Below are 18,987 nucleotides of genomic sequence, written 5' to 3'. Positions count from 1 at the left end.
TTCTTGCTGGCGTCCGAGTCGCGACATGGTGGGCGACGGCGTGTGCGATTTGAAGCCCACCGGTGAGTCCACGCGCGCCCGCTTGATGTTCATGTCGCCGAGGTCATCCTTTATCTGTGCGCACAGACAGTGATGACGTGTGGACGGACGACACAATGCTGACACTTAGGAAGAGCTGGGGCTTGTGTACTCAGTGCAATGAGTTTTTTTTTGTAATTTACGGGGCGAGACCATCGCGTAATCGAATAAAAAGTTGCACAGGGATTTGAAGAATGATTCTGAACAGACATCAGCAAATTTTAGTCGGAATCTTTGCATATGGGTAGCAATATCCGTACTGTTCCAAGCTTATCATCAGACTGCAAACGTACTCCATTTCTGAATTAGAATTATCCCCTGATGTGCCTCAATACGCCGAGCATTCGCTCATCCCTCACCACAAACCACAGCTCTGCCCTACGCTCACTCCATAGTAACGCCCGATGAGACCCGAACAGTGCCTGTGTCGAGCACACACCACCAACCCCGCCAGGCGTTACGCCTGGGCCTAGCTACAACGCTAGATGGCCTAGCCAAGGCGCTGTGCAGCGCGTGCGGGCTGCGCCGCCAGGTATGGGCGCCGCCCAGCACTCACCTTATCGAGCCCGCGCTTGAGACCGGCGTCGGCGGCGCGGCCCAGGCCCGGCGTGGAGCGTGGACTCATGTTGGCCGGCGAGAGCTTGCCGCCCGTGCGGCCTGAGCGCAGCCGCACCTCGTCCAGCAACGCGCGCAGCTGGTCGGCCGAGTCCCGGGAGCGTGAATGCAGCAGGCGCAGGCCGCGCAGGAATACCGGGTCCAGCTCCATGGCCGACTCGGCCACCCGACGTCAGCTGGGCCGCTGACGCCTCCTCACTGGTCGGCGGAAGCACCACTTTTAGTATTGGTGACTGGGAGGTGCCAACGAAAGTTATGGGCATGATATGCCAAAATAAAATCAAGAGAACAAAATGAAATACCTGCTACCTCATCGTGCCTTCATTCACGGTTCCTCTGCTTAAAACAGCTTTGGTATATCGCTTCGTTTGATCACAAACAAAAATTTGGCACTTCGCTCTGGTTTTCGGAGCAAAAATTCTGTCAGTGTGGGGACACAGGATGTTTAAGATGAACGTCAATGCTCGGGTTGCCAATAAAATAAGATTCAACCGCCGCTCACTAGATACAGCCAAGCTTGAATAACTTGTTAAAAATCATGCGAAAAAGTTAATGATCCAAGCACTTCTACTCCTTTTTCGAAAATGGTGCTTCTGCTTGGATGCAAAGGTAAGCACAAACACCACTACAGCCAGCACTAGCATGACAGGAGCACATATAACCAAGCCATTCTTGGATGACGTAGCAGAAGGCCCCACGATCCAGAGAAACTCTGTTCAGTAACAATCAGTGAGTCTCCAGAAACATACTCCTTGGTTTAACCTTGAGCCCGGCCAGTAAAGGGTCCCTCAACATCAGAGCCAGCAGATACAATTCAGTAGACAGCTGGTGAACTCACATCGCCATATTGTAACTTGTTTTCCTGTCACATGGCAGAACAACAACCCTTCATGTCAGCCTAACCATACTGCAGTGGAACATAATATTTTTAACTAAGACTGCATGCCCAGGGGGCGGGGAATTTGCGGCAATCAAACAGGCGATGAGAAGTGGGCGTATGCCATCTGCTTGCACTCAGCACCAGGAGAGGAATGGACTTATATGCAATCTCAGATCTGCACGCAATCTGGGCAATGGCATTAAAAGGGTGTTTGAAATGTTCCCTCATATGAGCAACAGTTTCAACATGTCTTGTTCCCTACACATTTTGTCCATACACATTTAGTTATTTAGCTTCACTAATATTTAGTATTTTTAACAAATTATAGATGATACAAGCACTTTAAGATGAGCCTTCAGAAACTATTCATTGCTGGCAAAACTGCCAGACAATGGCATATCACAAACCATGAACATGGGCCAAGAACCACGGCATTCAACAAAACATCATGACCATTTCATTACAAAAGCATTACTACCCACCATCCCCCTTCCCCCCCCCCCCCCTGATGGCACGACACCTCACATCAACTACTTTTTGTATGGTCCCATTTGCACCGGAGGGTGCCTAAGGTACATGAAACAAAGTAAGCTCGCAGCTAGTAAATAATGCATTGTATTCCATTAAATGCATCATACTGGTTCGTCCCGGAATTCAGGCTAAATATACCTTTTCTACTATTTAATTCAAACCTCTTGAATGCATGGGTTCCTGAGATCAGGCCCCGCATTAAGTGTGCTTGTTGCGCGAGTACGGGCCCCCACCACCCGATCACAAAATCCAGATCAATGGTAGAATTCGGTAGCAAAGTTAAAACGTGCCGTCATGCTCGACATGGTCCGTCCTGCCCTCTGACGCCACCTGACCTTTAGCGCGGTTGCTGTCGCTGGCTGCACGATACCAGTCAAGGGCAGCTTGCTGGGCCATGGTAGGGTTAGGCATTACACAGCATTTCCCTATGGCAGCAATCCTACTGTGTTTACAGTTTTCAATGGACCTTAACACGTTGTGAGTTTGATACCAGCAGTCCTGTAGCGATACATGTGCTGGATTGTGGTGATGCATGGGATAAATTAATAGTATAAAGGGGATAGGTTCATCTAGTTTCTGTTACCAAGGGATGTCACCATGGGGGAGATTACATCACCAAGGGGTCACAGCCAGCTTTGGCTGCGGCTTCAAGCTTCAGGAAAAGACTCAGATAAAGATCAGTGTTCCGTTCATGCGTCCGGATTCGGCTCGGGCTTCGGGGGACGTCTCACGGCTGGCTTTCGCCTCAGCTTTGCGACATGCTAAATATAGCTTTGACTTCGTCTCCATCCCATCCTAAAATTCCGGCTTCAACTCTGAGATTTTTTTTCACTGCAGCTATGGGTTTAATTCACATAGACATCCCTGTCTGTCCGTCTGCCACAATCCCAGTCCGTCCCGTTACCCTAACATATCGCATAACTTTTCAAGGTTGCCAGGTATGCACGGCTCAAAGACAAAACTGGCCAGTCATTCCCAAGACCAATTAACACTTGAAGACGACCATAGAAGTAATGCACGAAAAGTAAAACGCAAAACGTTGTATGCATACCAAAGCACAAGACGAGGACATAAGTCCGGAGAAGTTCCCTCGCTAAATGTTAACACCTTGCCTCAACCGCTACGCAAAACCCATATATTTCCTGACCACATTCAGCTCTAGCTGCCGTGAAAGGGGTTTTAGTACCGCAGAACAGCGCTGCACGCTAGATTCGGCTTAGGCTTCGGCTTCAGCCTCGTGATTTTGAAATAATAGCGTTGGCTTTAGCTTCAAGCTTCCGTAGCTTCGCGTTTAACACGCGCTCGGGCGGGGTCAATTGACCCCCCCGAAGGTTTTTTCCCAGAATAATTTCCGAACGGCGCGGTTTAAAGCCGCACCAAATTTTTGCATAGCTGTGGACAATTGAATAGCAGATCGTGTTTGGCATCAATAATTTAGATGTACCGTGTAAGAACGCTGACCTATGGCAGGTCAAAGTCAGGCCATGGTGTCAGCGTAGTCACTTTGTAGGGAATCGTCTCAGTCTGCTGATGCAACAACGGAGCATTACACAAAACCATACATCTCTGAAATGCTTTCTTAGGCAATTCAACAAAGGAATGAGCAAATTGTATTGACCTAGTGTCAGGTATGAAGGTCAGACCAGGGTCAAAACCAACCTATTTCATACTCTAGGGCTTGCCCTGTATGGGATAGTTTCTGGAGTCATTTCATTTCATTCATTTCATTTCAGTTATGATAGCAGGAGCTGCCATTCTATATCTTCCATGAACTTCTTAGAGGTCAAATAGGTCATTGACCCTAAAATGCACCCTGGTCAACATTTGGTTTTTCAGGAGCATGCTGTCTGGCCATAAACTTTGCTGCTTATTTCAAATGCCAAAACTCAGAGCAGTCTTGCTTCAGATTCAACTTCAGAGTCAGGCGGAATGGATTTCATCCCCATGCCTGCCTACACCACATCAGAAGTTTTAGTTTGTAAATTATTTGCGAATCAAATCTTTATTTTTTTAACCTTCATTAGCACATGCTCTTCAGTCATGTCAGGCCAGTGAGTTGCTATGTAACCTCTGTAAGGTTCACCAGAACAGTCATTAATAAAACTCAGTGTTCTGATTTTTCATGGCAAAAACATGCATCGTAAACTAAGCTGAACCTGTGCACACAAACATTCCTCAAGGAACCAGTTGATCCTGAAGAGGTCAATGACTTGTCTAGGCCGTCAGATTGAATATACAGCCTATGGCCCTTTTGAACTTTAGATCAGATCTTGGGGACCATTTGGCATTTGGTATGACTAAGGATACAATGATGTGCATGTCTGTAATTATCACAACTTTTGAGCTTGTTCCAAACCATTACCATTTGACCTAGAAGTTTTTTCAAGGATGCAATAAATGTTTTGAACTATTGTCCTTAATACCTGTAATTGGTGGTGACATGGCTGTATGATGGTGAGTATTTTGGTTAGCTCATTGGTGGCCATCATCAGGTGTTATTGAGTCATGGAAATCGCTAGAAGAGTTTGGCTTTCAGCCATACACATGTTACAGTATAACTCTCCATAATCTGAATTTCATCATTGCAGCTGTCATTGGGTGTTAATTTGGCGAGGTTTGTTTTATGACATTCTAAAAAAATAGCATAAACTATTATGTCTATCATTATGTTATATTGCCAACACAATTCTAGAATAAACTATATGGTATGGTGAGCTTAACAAACAAATAAAACAGCACTATGTCACAACATGGCTGCTTTGATAATTCCATGCATAATGCAAGTTTGATGTCAAGCATATTTTCTTTGACCAATTTGTAATAACATCATGCCTGCATGTGGTTAGAAGCTTTCATAGTGAGTATGGAAAGGGCTAGAAGGGTTTGGCTTTCAGCCATACACATGTCACACTCTAACTCTCTATAATCTGAATTTCATCATTTTGGCTGTCATTGGCTGCCAATTTGGGGAGGTTGTTGTATGACATTCTGAATAAATGACATAAAACTATTCTGTTTATCATTGCTGTCATATCACTAACACAATTCTAGAATGAACCATACAGCATGGTGAGCTGAACAAATAAATAAACAAATTGGGCTGGTGCTGGGGGTGGGTGGTGGTGACAGGGGGGACTGAAGTGCATTTATGAGCATTATCATCTAATTGCTGGATCCACCCTTTTCTGGGTTCCATGCAACCCAGAGTGCCAAAAAATAACAAAAACATGATATACTGAAAATGTGAGGCATAGCAGCAATCCCCATTTAACAGTTTCAGCAATTAGAAGCAGGAAATCTGAGACCTCTGAGTCAGGTCCATGGATGTCACTTATTTCAGCCCATAAATAACCATTGTTTCTAGGAATGTGATGTTTTAAGTACATATGCGCATGAATGGTTCAGACAAATTTGTTGAAAATTTGGCACAATTTGATCTGGACCAAGTCTGGCTGTTCATGCTCCAAGTTACATGCTCAAAACATCATGTAAATCAACAGGACAACAGATCATTGTTTGCACACTGGCATAAAACTGAAGGCACAACTTTAACGCTGAGACACTTCTACTTGTAATGCAGGACTGAACCATACCACAGCCAATTGTTTGGCTTCGAGGGAAGAAAAGCAGCTTTTCAAATAATATTTTTGCATCATTCTACAAAAAGAATACAGAAACACTAGCTGGGTCCTTTTCCGTGAAAAGACTTCAAACTTACCAATAATTCCAGCACCTCACGGGCAGTCTCTGGCTTCACCCGCAGGCACGTTGACTTGCTAGCGCCGAGTGCAAGGCTTGGTCTCTCGATTTTACCTCACCCTCTTTTCACGGATTCGTATGAACAGAGGCGAGGCCCGTTCAATCATATCATAGGCCCAATCATACCAGTAACGCCCCCTGCCAACCAACGCACACAAGAGTCAAGATACCACAACAGGTACACAACGTACGAATGGCGTTTATATACCCATCACGTCCACACACCAAGTACACAAATTCACAACACAAAGGAGCAACCCGCCGTCTTTACTGAGCACCGAATGTTGCGCAGGCCAGACATTTACTAACATAGTAGGGGCTAGGATTTGGAATAAGCGGTTAAGTTAGAATCCTCTCTGCTTTATAGTTAACTATTGCCAATTCTATGTGATACAGTAGGTTAACATGTTAAATTTTTAGAGTTTAATTGTAGAACCCTATAATTCAAGATCGGTGTAAGAATTTTACACCGGTCTCTCTGAAACGATCTACAGCATACTGAATACCTTAGAAGCAAACCCATATCACGTGAAGTATCAGCTGATTTGTTTTGAAATGCTTCTAAATCTGTTCTTGCGTTCGGGCTGTAGCGGTGGTCAGGTGGGGGCTTGGGGCCTATTTGTGGGTTTTCAGCAACTTTCACTGCATTCTTTTCTGAAATAAGATTGCTTATCACTACAGGTGCATTGGAAGGTGAGTGTTCGCAGTCTAGGTTGCTCAATCCGCCTGACCAGAGGGACACACTGCCACCTTTTCGTGTATTGATCAACAGAAAACAGTTTTTAATCTCAAGACTAGGAGATAGCTGTTCCTGTTCCGAGTTCATGGCATGTGTGGCAGGTGGCCAAAATAATGATATAGTTGCTGCCTCGGCTAGGGTTATGTATTGTTTGATACCACACTGCCGTATTAAAGCTAGCCTCCCACTGATTTTTAAAGTCTATATTTGCCAGTCCTTGAATAATCCATCCACTGTTCCAGATGCATATAGGACATCAGTGCACTTAACTTTGCCATTGTGTGTATCAAACATGGGCTGGGTCAAATTACACAGAATTTCTAAGCTATCTTTCTGTGATAAAATTTTGCAAGTGTTTGTTGGAAGCTACTGTTTGGAACATCATAAGTCCATGAAATGTTGCCTTTTTGTTCTGAAACTAGTTGTGGCTATGTGCTAGTATGTAAGCACTTGGATTTAAAATGTGCCTTGCTAAAAGTTTTGTAATTTGACTGCTGTGCGAGACATTTTGGATCAACATGTATTCATTACATTCTGACGTTTTGGTGCAAAATGTCATATCTATGCAAATGTATAGTTTTCTCTGTATGGCTTGTAATAAGAATAACAAAATTATTTAATAAGTAAATACAATTGAATTATTCAAAATGTCTCCATCATATCAAACTCACTCTTTATAACAGTAGCAAATACAGATGCCTTCTGTTTAGAAGATCACTATATGGCAAAGACAAAAAGGTTTAACACATGCCTGGATGACTGGTTGAATGTTCTCCTTTTGGTTTGGGGACAGTTTAACCCCCCAAGATATCACAAACTAAGAGAGCCAGACATACCACATCTAAAGGGTGTGTTGGTCTACATATGAACTTACTTGGTTCAAATTTTGAGGTTTGTAGACTATGACCATTAGGCCAAGTTAGGTCAAACAAGATCAAACTCTTGTGTTGTGTCCTAAGTGCCCCAGACCTTTTCACACAATCACTGTGAACCTAGATGCTTGTTGTAAGCAAAGGATCACTGGTGCTCATTCAGGCTCAGTGACTCTATTTGACCTTTTTAAGGTCATAGGGAACCAAAATCATACAAGACTGCCTTGATTTTTACATTTAAGAATGCATCAAGGATGAGGCTAGCCAGTATGTTCCTAAAAAATTGATCTAGATCATTTTAGGTCAGTGGCCTATTCTGACCTTAAGTCTATGGAAGATATCCAATATGGTTCTTGCTATCAAGAAATTCAAAATTAGCACCAGAAACTACCTTGTACAGTATGCTCAGGAGTAAGAATAGGTTTATTTTTACCTTGGTTTAATCTTTGTGCCTAACTCCAGGTGGAATGGAATTTGTCAATTCAGGTGCTTTATTGTCAAATAAGCTATATCAGTGATGTACGACTTCATCTAACACTGTTGTTGCTTAGAGTTAATGGTTTGCTAGAAAATGTGTTTGCTGAATCCATTGCCTGACTTTGATATGCTGTAGGTTGGTGACTTTGTAAAGTGCTTCTAAATTTTTGTACTAAATGATCCATTATTCCATTGTCTTTGTTATGAAAAATGAAGTGGGGCCATGCCACACCATTTGGAAATATTTATGGGAAAACATTTGGGGGCAGTCAAATTAAACCCCCCAACCCAGCGGGTGTTAAGCTTGACTCAACATCTTGAAAGTCTTGCCTTGTGCATTATTAGCTCATAGCAGTGTGCTTGTGTGCATTATTAGCCCATAGCAGCAGCCATGCTGATATGTGTCCAGATGTAACAGTGCATGTTAGGTATACTTCCTTGGCTTCAGCTTAAGAAAGCAAAACATGCAGTATCATTTCTGTCAGCATTCATTAGTTGCCTCCTACCTTTGTTCCAGCTTTGCAAGCCCGCCATGGAGTACTGGCTGATATCAGCCCCTGGTGAAAAGACCTGCCAGCAGACCTGGGACTCACTTCAGAATGTCACTGCCAAGCAGGGTGACCTGTCAGCAAACTGGAAGTTTCATATTCCAGATTTGAAGGTAAATGATTTACAGAGCTATTCCTGTGTGCTAATATGAGATGAGGGATACAAGACTGACTGACTGAGACCTGGGCCACAACCCTGTCACATTTTACAGAGACCCTGTACTGGCGCTTGCTGGTGGAGGAGTGCAGGACTGTCTTAATGCTGGGTGTAGGTTCACTATTGGCTCAAATTTAGCAGTTTTTGAACATGAACACCCCACTTGTTGTGCAAAAATTAATTCACTATGGAAATTGTCAGTCACTTGTTGCCCTATTTTCAATGTACCGCATTACAAGGAAAATTGTGAAGATGGCATATTATGTTTGGGTCCCATGAAAATTGGATGACTTTGGTTCAGATCTACTGGCTCCCTGTGTGTAATAAGATATTAGGAGCCTAAGCCAACACTGGAGAGAGATGAGCGTAGGGGTAGGGAGGGAAGCAGAGTACAGAGAGGGGGAAGAGAGCTCTGATAGCCTGGGACAAAAAGTGGATGGCTTCAGCTGTCAGGTACTCACAGGTAATGATCGTCAGCAAACAGTTAACTGTTATCAGTTTTGTGGAATCAGGCCAGCCGACTGTTGGCAAGAGCGGTGTTGAGTTTGACTGTTCTCCTGGGTAGAGTATGCTGTCACGTGACTTGTGTGCTGTGTAGTGACTGGGTCAGTGTGTGACGCCCGGCAGGACCGTTTTGGTCGACCGTTTTTTCCTGGCTTTACACTCGAGTGTGTTCCAGGTTGGCACGCTGGACCTGTTGGTCGGTCTCTCTGAGGACCTGGGCAAGCTGGACACATATGTGGAACAGGTCATGAAGAAGGTGTCCAACTACCTGGGCGACGTTCTGGAGGACCAGCGAGACAAGCTGTCTGAGAACCTGCTTGCCAATGGAGGTTAGACGCTGTCCCCTCTGCACAGCAGCCGGAGCTGACCAGTAGCTAGGGTAGCATTGGCTCTGAACGCTTGTCTTTGGTGCGGACATTTAGGATGACCTTGGAAAGTTACAGCATTCCATGACAGCATACATGCCATGGGTGTAACTGCCGTAGTGAGCCCATACTGTGGCGCACGGTGTGTTCAGGAGTCTGATCATTTCAAACTGGTCATTGACAAGCCGTAGATTAACCATCTCTCTGCTGTACACTGTGTACAACAATTGTTCGACCGAGCCTGACACACCGATGGCTGTTCGTGTGCTTCCACCAGTGGACCTGGCCACTTACATCACGCGTTTCCAATGGGATATGGCCAAGTATCCCACCAAGCAGTCGCTCAAGAACATCTCTGACATCATCAGCAAACAGGTGTCTCAGATTGAGGGCGATCTCAAGGTTAAGGCCAACCATTACAACAACCTGAAGAGCAATCTGCAGAACATCGAGCGAAAGCAGACGTAAGCAGTGCTCCGTAAGCAAAACAATAATTGCACTGAAAGGGTCAATGGAATTTAAAGGTTCTCACAGCTACGTTATGTAATGTTGGGGGCGTCCTTCACACAGGCGTTCACCAATTTTGCGCGGGCTCGGTCCAGTTGCTACTGCCATGAATAATACAGTGTCGCGCCCCATTGTTTATCATCGCACCAACTAATGAGCTGGCGGCGGGAGGCGTGTCCGCCGCGCTGACGCAGCCGTGATTTTCAGTGGCTCGCTGCTGACGAGGAACGTCGGCGATCTGGTCAAGAAGGAGCAGTTTGTGCACAGCTCGGAGTACCTCACCACGCTGCTGGTGGTCGTGCCCAAGTACGTTGCCGCTCACCGGTCCGGCTGATGGCCGACGTCCTGTCCGCCCCGACGCGTGCCTCTCAGAGCTGCCGCCAGGGGCGCTGCTCGGTCGGTGTCGTGCTGTGCCGCTCTCCGCCTGCGGGCGGCTCGCGTCAGACCGGCGGGGCGTCTGTGCAGGCGGCGCGGCGCCCCGCTCTGTGAGCAGCGCTTTGAACGGTCGGTCCCTGCCGGCAGGATGTACTACCAGGACTGGCATAACAAGTACGAGCGGCTGACGGACATGATCGTGCCGCGCTCCACCCAGATGGTGTTCGAAGACAACGATCACGGCCTCTTTACCGTCTGCCTCTTCAAGAAGGTGGTGGACGAGTTCAAGCAGAAGGCCCGGGAGAACAGGTCGGCTGGGCTGCCCAGGTCGCGATCGCGACTTTGTTTCCCACAAGACCATCCTTCAGGCTTTGCGTGGTGTGGGGGACTGGCTGTCCCAGGCGGACTCTTTGTGGGCACGCTTTTGTCTCCAGTGTTTCTACTATTGCCATTTTTGCTTCGTGCCTGCTGCTCTCATAACACCTGTCTTCCCCGAAACTTAGCAGATCGAGTGTAACGTTCGTGTTGTCATGGAAAATAACCGAGTCACAAAACATCTTTACATGTTAAGTGATCCAGGAAATGGACAATGACAGACTTGACCTGTCATGTACAATCGTAACGACGGACGGTGTAATTGTGTCCATTTCTCGCATTTTTGGTGGTCTTATAGATAACTGATCGTCCGAATTACCAATCATTTTCACGTCCCAAATCGTGCACTCAAAAAGTGTCGCTCAGTGGAGAACGAAGTGACGATTCAATTTAAAATGAAAACTACCCAATTATCGAGGTGAATACATGCCATTTCTTAAGAGTAAGTTTCTGGAGGAAGGATGCAAAACCTGCATTTTTGTGCTGCTTAGTGTGCAAAAGTATAGACTTCACGTTGAATTTATTTTGCCGCAACCGTGCTTTTTCAATTTGGTTTCAAAATTGGTTCACGTGGAAAGATCGCAGAATCCCCATAACAACATGAAAAGTGAAGAACTAGCCATCTCCCCGAAGAGGAATGCCTTGTCCGTATTATCTACTGAGCTATTATCCTGGACTTTGCCAGGTTTGTGGTGCGGGACTTCACCTACAACGAGGAGGAGCTGGCGGCCGGCAACAATGAGTACTACAAACTGGCCTCCGAGAAGAAGAAGCAGCTGGGACCGCTGGTACGCTGGCTCAAGGTCAACTTCAGCGAATGCTTCACCGCCTGGATTCACGTCAAGGCGCTGCGTGTGTTCGTCGAGTCGGTGCTCAGGTGAGCGGCCGGGCCAGCCCACGCGAGGCGACACACGGTACTCGGCGACGGCGGTTGCTGAGTTTGGGCAGCACAGCACGCACGTGGGCCGACGACGTGTCTCTGCTTTCTAAGGCTTTTCTCGGCGTCTGATATTGTTTGATGATCTCAGCAAAGAATCGTCTTGCAGTCGGTTCTAGTATTGTTTTGCGGTATGCTCGTGCCAAAGCTTTAAGCGTGCTCTCTTACTTGATTTACTGATAATGCCTTGACGTGTAAATGTTTATCCATATTTCGTGCGATCTTTTTACAATAAACCCATCACTTGCGATCCCACGTATGCGTGTTGCCCAAAACCGGTATGCCAGCATATCAGTATATCATTCCAGTGAAGCTTATCGTACAATTTCAGTACCGAGAGAATTTCCACAAAAGGGACGGAGGGCGTTCGCTCTTGCATATGACTGTCGAAGTGTTGTCTCGACGGCCGGGACTTTGTGACAATTCGGTCATGTTGGCGTCATCCGTGTCGAAGCGTTGTCTCGACGGCCGGGACTTTGTGACAATTCGGTCATGTTGGCGCCATCCGGCGGTATTGACGGATGTCGTGCCCTCCGTGTCTGGGGCGGCGGGCAGTGTGGTGAAAGTGTTCGCCGTCGGCGCCGGTGGGTGCGGCCGTGGCTGTGCCTGTCACGCGGTTCTGGCGGGTCCCCAGGTACGGCCTGCCGGTCAACTTCCAGGCGATGCTGCTGCACCCGCAGAAGAAGACGCAGAAGCGACTGCGGGAGGTGCTGAATCAGCAGTACGCCCACCTGGACTCCACTGCCTCCAGTGGCGACAAGCACGAGGTACAATTCCACACCAAGCGCTCCGTATCGTAACTCATGCGTCACTAGTGATTGGCACACACCGTGTGGTAATAGTTACGGGTCATCTCAGTATCATAGGCGCAATATTGGACCAGCAACAGATAGGTGACTGTCACTGGTTTAGTGTTCAGTGTGCCATTCTGTGATCGATTCAGGGTACTGGAGAATGAAAATGTCTCTGCGTTCCTAATGCTGTGCATACGTTTTTAGGTGATGGACATTCCTGGACTCGGCTTTGGTACCGGCGAGTACTTCCCTTACGTGTACTTCAAGATCAATATTGACATGGTGGAAAAAACAAATTAGGCTTCGGCACATCGGAGCTTAGCAGGTGTATGATACGGTGTGATGTGATGTATATACGTGCGAGAGCGCGGTAATCGGAGACACAAATGTAATCGGCGTGTGGAATGATTCCTGGCAATGGGTGTAAGACGTGGCCATCGGCATGCCATAAGCGACAGTAACTATCGTGAATATCTCCAGAATTGTCTAGCATCTGACGCGGCAGGTATTTAGCCGCATTTCTCGGTTCTATAGCTACATTCCAGATTGGTGCTCCCTGTGAAGCCAACTCGGGCTGCTGCCGACGAGGCCGACGCGCGTGCGACAGCCGCGGCGGGGGTCGGCGCGCCGCCGCCCGCCAGCGGCTGCCTCGCAGGTGGCGCCGTGATCGTCGCGCTGATGCTGGGGGAGGGCGGCGGGCGCGGGAGCGGGGCTGCCGCAGCCGTTGTGAGATGCCGCTGTTGTGTAGTGGCGCGGATGTGGGTCGCAGACTACCGGTAGTGCGTCGTCGGTGATTGTGTGTATCCAACTACGCGAAATAAAATGTGCAATGTATGTTCCGACGCGTATTTCGGAATGCCATGAGGACAAGGGGCCGAAAATGTTACCGACGCAGAACCGGATTCGCGTCTGGTTCTGCTTCAGCGGATTTGACTCCGACTCTGGCTCACATGGCATGACGCCTATTTGGACGACTATTGTATGATGCTTATACTTATTTATTCGACGCTTATTGGACGCTTATATCACGGAGGAGCTCAGCGCAACATGGTGCGACTCCAACTGTGGGTGGGCGATGCACGCTCAATTCTGAATTGGATTCCACTGGACTCTGCTGGTGGCAACAGCTTAGGGGAAAAACCTTCTCCGCGGGCTTCGTGAAAGCCTACATGACATCGAGGCATACGTCCAGCTACATTTTGATGTAATTTGGATGGTACACGTATGGAGAAGCCTGCAGATATGTCCTGCTGCATTTTTATTTGAGTCTCACTGATACTCCGTTGCGTCGACTCCTGTTCCAACAGCAAAGCAGCAAAACATTGCAAGAATTTGGTCTGTTCCGATCCGAACAAGTGGCTAATTGAATTGATGTTTTTCATTCTTCAATAACATCGTTGGCAATCCAATATCCGTTCTGCTCAGGTATGAAGACCGCCGATGCTTGTGAGGCTGCGCCTCGGACAGTGGATGTGATCTGGTCTTCATCCCGTGCTGATGCACGATGGCTAACCGGAGCTAAAAAACTGCTGTATCCGAGCGAGCTATAAAGCGATGATGTCCGCCTCGGTTCACATTCAGGGACCGGCGTTGTCAGGCGCCGCGGCCGGCAGTGTGTGATCCGCGAGGAAATCGCGAGGGCTCGTATGACGTCCCCGAGCCGGGGCTGAGGCGTGCCTGCGGGCGGCTGGCTGAACCTCTGACAACTTACCGGCTCGCCGCTCGATGTAATGAACGCCGTGGGTTCAGCAGACCACCGCTGTGGACTCATCAGGCTACCGTTATGGGTTCGTCAGGCCGCCGCCGTGGGTTCGTCAGGCCATCGCTGTGGGTTTATCAGGCAGTGGGTTCAGCAGGCCACTGTGACCGGTGGTCAGGTGAGGAGGAGTCTGCAGCGGCTGTCGGTTGCACCAGCTCGGGCAGCGCTGCACCTCTTCACGGCACCGTGAACGGATCTGTCGATCAGATTTGGGTCATCTTCAATAAGTCTGACCCGGCCCGACAAACGGCGCCAGGTCAGGTCACGCGTTGGTCCGACATACCTGTTACAGGGATGCTCAACTGTCGCATTGCCCAGCGTCACGTCGCGTCACTCAGCGTCAGCGTCAACGTCACTCAGCGTCGCAAGCATTGCCCAGCGTCACGGACGAACCCATCGAGTCGACACTGAGCTGTCGCGTAATGCACGGGCACGGGCGTGCAGCCACAGCTCTGGCAGGAGTAGGGGGGACACAGGGTAGACAAAGGATCCCTGCTAGTGAAAGGCCCCAAAAAGAAATCGCCGGATATGCCCAACTTTTGGTGAGGGCATACGTTTTTTAACATTGTCTTCAATTTGCCTTCCATAACTGAAATAGAAGTATGAAGTTACCGCGAGACAAATTCTGTCTGAATTTTATGGTTAATAAAGCGAAGGAATCATACGTTAAGCAATTGCATGAAATAAATCGCCGGCGCTCTACGTTTCAAATAATCTAGTGGACCCTTTCTAAACAGATAGAACTCAGAAGCTTTGTCTAAATTTGTATCTGATTACTATAGAGATATTAGGGACCCCGCGAATGTAGGTTGTAGGCATGTCGAAATTGATGAACAATTTGCATTAACATGGATAAACTATATTTTGTTCTGGAAATGATCAAAATTCAGTCAGAATAGATTATTGATGCCTTATGTAACGCAGTTTTGAACATGCGCGCTTGCAAATCTCACTAACAAAACCTCGACTCCAAGCGTCGCGGTCTCCATTGGGCGCGCGCCGTCGGCCCTCCGGCTTACACTGAGCCGTGGCCAACGGGCGCACAAAATTATGACGCATCTTAAAGGAGTATCTTTGAAAACTCTGGGATATCAAATGGTACGTTTAAAAAGTAGCCCGGGCGTATATTTCACTGACGCGATTTTTACGCAAGCTGTTCAGCGCACTTGCAAGAAGCATTATTCACGTAGATAGATAATACAGTAGCAATAGCCTTATCCCTCGGAAAAAAAAACAGGAGAATCGAGATATAGATGGGTTGATATTTCGGCAACATGCTTTTATCGAAACAATGACAAAAGAAGGAGTTCAGAACCGTTCAGGAGCCGACTGTTCGGTGTTTCTGGTCTCTGGCCCAAATAAAGCAACGCTCTGTCTCTATGGTCCCGCGCCAGGAAGTGGACCAACGTGATGTGGTGTATCCCTCCCTTCCCGCCAGGGCGAGGAGCTGGCGACCCCATATATAGCCCCAGTAGCTGAGTGCATCATAAAGCCCCGATGACACGGCCATAATCTAGGGGGGCAAAGATAGCGGTGGCTTTGGTTGCAGTTTTCGTGAAATCGAACGGCGTTGGCCACTGCAAGTAACGCCAGGGGGGCGAGCGCCGAGCGCGCAACGATGACCATCGTAAAGTGATGTCTCTAAATATATGTCAAGATCAATTCGCACGGTTCAAAAATTACACTATACATATGGGATACTATATGGAAGATTTCTTTTAGAACTTTGAGGTTGCGTTCTGGACACATAACCAGTTACAGCAGCATGAGAAAAATAGATTTTATCCTTGCTCTTTCAGTTCCACCAGATTTCAGTACCCCTTCGCCGTGCTGTGAAGATCAGTGCGTTATTGTCATCGATCTGAAAACCACACAGGTGAAAGGCACATCCGGAATGTTTCTAAATGTACGACGTGGTTTCTTGGAGTGTTCAGAGGTACCTCGTTCAGATGCGTTGCCATTTTCGTCCACCTGCTGAGCGCGGCCTAATATTAGCCTCGGGCGGACACTAGACGCCAGGCCTGTGGGGACTGCAACGCCTGGCATGGAGTTTTTTGTTGCTAAGATATGCGAGTTCGCATGCTCAAAACTATGTTACATAATTTGCACCATTACTGGACTCTGACTGAATCCTGAATATATCCAGACGAACATGGTCAGGCCATGTTAATACAAATGGTCGACCCATTTCGAATTCAAACGACATTCGCGGAATCCTTTTTATCCCTGTACAGCCCAGATACAATTTTCACAAGGTTTCTAAGTTTTATCGGTATAAAAAGAGTCCATATATATATATATATATATATATATATATATATATATATATATATATATATATATTAAAGCTAAGGAAAAACATGTCCTCAATCATTAATGGGCCATATCCAGCGATTTTTTGGGCGGCTTTTTAATATCAGAGGTCCTTTGTCAACCCCGTGCCCCCCCCCCCTCCCTTGCCAAGGCTCTGGCTGCGCCCCTGAGTTCTGCTCAAGGGATGACTCAATATGTATGCAATGAAGTGTTACAGTATAGAAAAACCCATAGTTCCATGACAGTCAACCAGTTCAGAGAAAGATGAACGACCTGAAAGTTCGATCGTTTCGGGAGCAGAGCTCCACCCGAGCCCCTGCGGGGCATGACCCCGAGACGATGCCGAGTGCAGTTGGATTCCTATTAGAGCCGGGGATTCGGCGTATTTGGTATTCAAATCCCAGGGGATATGAAGTCGGGTACATGCTTCTCGGATAAGTGTAATCGTATAGATGTGACTGCATCGAAATATTGACCACACACGCTATGCCACAAAGGACAAAGGACGACGGGGGGGGGGGGGGGAGGAGGCAATGGTATGCGTGGCGAATTGGTAAAACATGCACATCTTAATCAAGCTCGAAAAGGAAATATCCTCTTTGAAAATGAGTGAGCACATGCGCGAGCTCATCAAATAAAATGATAGGCACGCTGACAATAACAATTCGTCAATCAGACGGCATACACAGAACAACATCCATTTTTAAAGTGATACGTACCCAAAACATACACCCGAGTCGGCATGGCGCCGGCTCTTCCAATCCGGAGGTTGGTGCTCCTTTCTCCTCCTCCCTCCCCTCCTCGTCCTCCGCAGGGTGCCCATTCGTTTGGCCGGGACGGCCGCTGCTCCTCGCTCTTCCTCTCTCCCCTCCTCATCCTGCGTCGGTTCACGCGCGCGTCCGGGGCCGGCGGCGCCGCGTGACGCACCGCCTGCTGGCGCGCCTCGACCCGGCCGCGGCCGTGTCCGTGTGAGCCGGGCCGAGCCCAGGAGGCGGCGGCGGGCGCTCAGTACCCGCCCGGGCGCCGACCAGCAACGTACGCGCTGCGTGAGTGGGGTTTCCGGAGCCTGCGCGGCTCGTGAGTGGCGGCGGCGGTGACGCGCCGGGCGCTAGGGTCGGCGCGGGCTGAACCGGTCGCTGAAGCCCGTGGTGCAGCCGGACCAGCCACCGGAGCTAGCGGCGCAGTCGGACCAGCGGACTGGCTGGGCTGAGCCGCTGTGCTGCCTGCGGAGCGGAATCGCTGTGCGGACGCTAGTGAGGCTTCGACGCCATCCGTCCCGCGGGTCAAGGCCAGGCGCGCTGCGTGTGTCTGCCTGCCGGGGGTGGAGTGTTCGGAGCTCGGCCGAACGGACGGCACTGAAGACAAACGAAACCGAGCTCCGGCCTGTGTGCGGTTGGACCGCCAGTTACCGGACACGTAACGGCGTCAAGTGCTGTTTGTTTGCTCGACTTTGGAAAACATGACAGGTGAGGTGTGAACTAGCACAGCTGGAGTGTAACTTCCGCTGTAATATGACACCAGTAGCACCATTGCACGTTGTGCCCTTGATTGCTTCGGAAGGATAACATGCGTACACGCAAGCATCTCACGCAAATTATTTCATTGTGTTAGAAAACAAAACAATCGTTCGCTGCACGCCCGGGTGCGCGCCCTGGTGCGTGTATAGCAGACGGTCAGACCACGCTTCACGGCTGCAAGTCCACGCAATGATGGCTCGCCCACAGTCCGAACGGTCCGACAAATTCAAGCTGGCAGTACCAGCCGACATATCCGCACGGAGGTCTGCAATGCACTCGTCTATGTTGGGAGTTAAAGAACACTTTTCTAGGAATTGCGAACGCCATTCGGTACCGTTCAGGTGCATAAAAAAACTCCCGTCAGAAATCCTGATCTGCCTCACCCTGGCGTGCGTTTAGGAGTCCTAACGTAACGCACCATGGACGTGCGGCCCATGTACATCCGTTCTCCCCAGTCTGTCTTCGGGAGCCGACACCGCTTACCTCTCAGACAGGCCCTGTGTCCCCAGTCATTTCAGAACCCCAGTATAGCCGGTCAATGCATGCCGTTGGGGCGGCGCGCCAGCGTCGGTCGGCCCGTGCCGGCGCGCCGAGGCCCGTTGTGGTCGCCGGCGGCCAGCCGGCCTCGCCAGCCGGAACCGCCCGTTATCCCGTGACGCCGTCCGACGGAAGGCCGCGCCGCCGGCCGGGATGTGGCGGGGATGGGGTGGGCTTGTGGCGGGCCGATTGACCTGATCTGACTCGACGACAGCCAGCCTGACAGGGCTAGCCTGACGCAGCCAGCCTGACACAGCTAGCCTGACCCGCCGCCGGTGGGCCTGACCCAACGGCAGTCAGCCTGATCCACCGCCGGCCAGCCTGACCCAACGACAGTCAGCCTGACAC

At 48.8% G+C, this 18,987-nt stretch overlaps 2 protein-coding genes across 4 annotated transcripts in view; one reads left to right on the top strand and one right to left on the bottom strand.

Moving 5' to 3' along the window:
• LOC119112982 (integrator complex subunit 12-like) overlaps window positions 1–5,994 on the bottom strand; it is a 6,461-nt gene extending 467 nt beyond the window's left edge. The window contains exons 1-3 of the mRNA XM_037237287.1: window positions 5,823–5,994; window positions 635–891; window positions 8–114 (exon numbers count right to left, since the gene is read on the bottom strand). Coding sequence (XP_037093182.1) covers window positions 8–114; window positions 635–844 — 317 coding nt within the window. The 5' untranslated portion in view covers window positions 845–891; window positions 5,823–5,994. The remainder of the gene's footprint in view (window positions 1–7; window positions 115–634; window positions 892–5,822) is intronic.
• Window positions 1,283–13,352, top strand: LOC119112734 (V-type proton ATPase subunit C 1-A). 3 transcript variants are annotated; one of them, XM_037237008.1, is made up of 9 exons: window positions 1,283–1,302; window positions 8,469–8,612; window positions 9,336–9,489; window positions 9,803–9,989; window positions 10,240–10,338; window positions 10,555–10,716; window positions 11,468–11,659; window positions 12,354–12,486; window positions 12,718–13,352. In XM_037237008.1, exons 2-9 carry the CDS (start codon window positions 8,484–8,486, stop codon window positions 12,811–12,813), a joined length of 1,152 nt encoding a protein of 383 aa, XP_037092903.1. In that variant the 5' UTR covers window positions 1,283–1,302; window positions 8,469–8,483; the 3' UTR covers window positions 12,814–13,352. The 3 variants fall into 3 exon arrangements, with proteins under 3 accessions (XP_037092903.1, XP_037092905.1, XP_037092904.1); XM_037237010.1 differs by lacking the exon at window positions 1,283–1,302 and adding an exon at window positions 6,454–6,463; XM_037237009.1 differs by lacking the exon at window positions 1,283–1,302 and adding an exon at window positions 6,462–6,556.
• Window positions 13,353–18,987: the final 5,635 nt, after the last annotated feature.

Source organism: Pollicipes pollicipes, unplaced genomic scaffold (assembly GCF_011947565.3).
Source record: "Pollicipes pollicipes isolate AB1234 unplaced genomic scaffold, Ppol_2.1 Scaffold_7261;HRSCAF=8764_pilon_pilon_pilon, whole genome shotgun sequence".
Taxonomy (NCBI): domain Eukaryota; kingdom Metazoa; phylum Arthropoda; class Thecostraca; order Pollicipedomorpha; family Pollicipedidae; genus Pollicipes; species Pollicipes pollicipes.
Note: the sequence above shows the minus strand (reverse complement) of the source record. Positions and strands in the feature narration are given on the sequence as shown.

Coding starts and splice junctions, on each gene's coding strand:
- LOC119112734 (XM_037237008.1), top strand. CDS start 8,484: ATGGAGTACTGGCTGATATCAGCCCCTGGTGAAAAGACCTGCCAGCAG. Junction 10,717..11,467: donor CAGAAGGCCCGGGAGAACAG/GTCGGCTGGGCT, acceptor GGACTTTGCCAG/GTTTGTGGTGCGGGACTTCA. Junction 12,487..12,717: donor CCAGTGGCGACAAGCACGAG/GTACAATTCCAC, acceptor ATACGTTTTTAG/GTGATGGACATTCCTGGACT.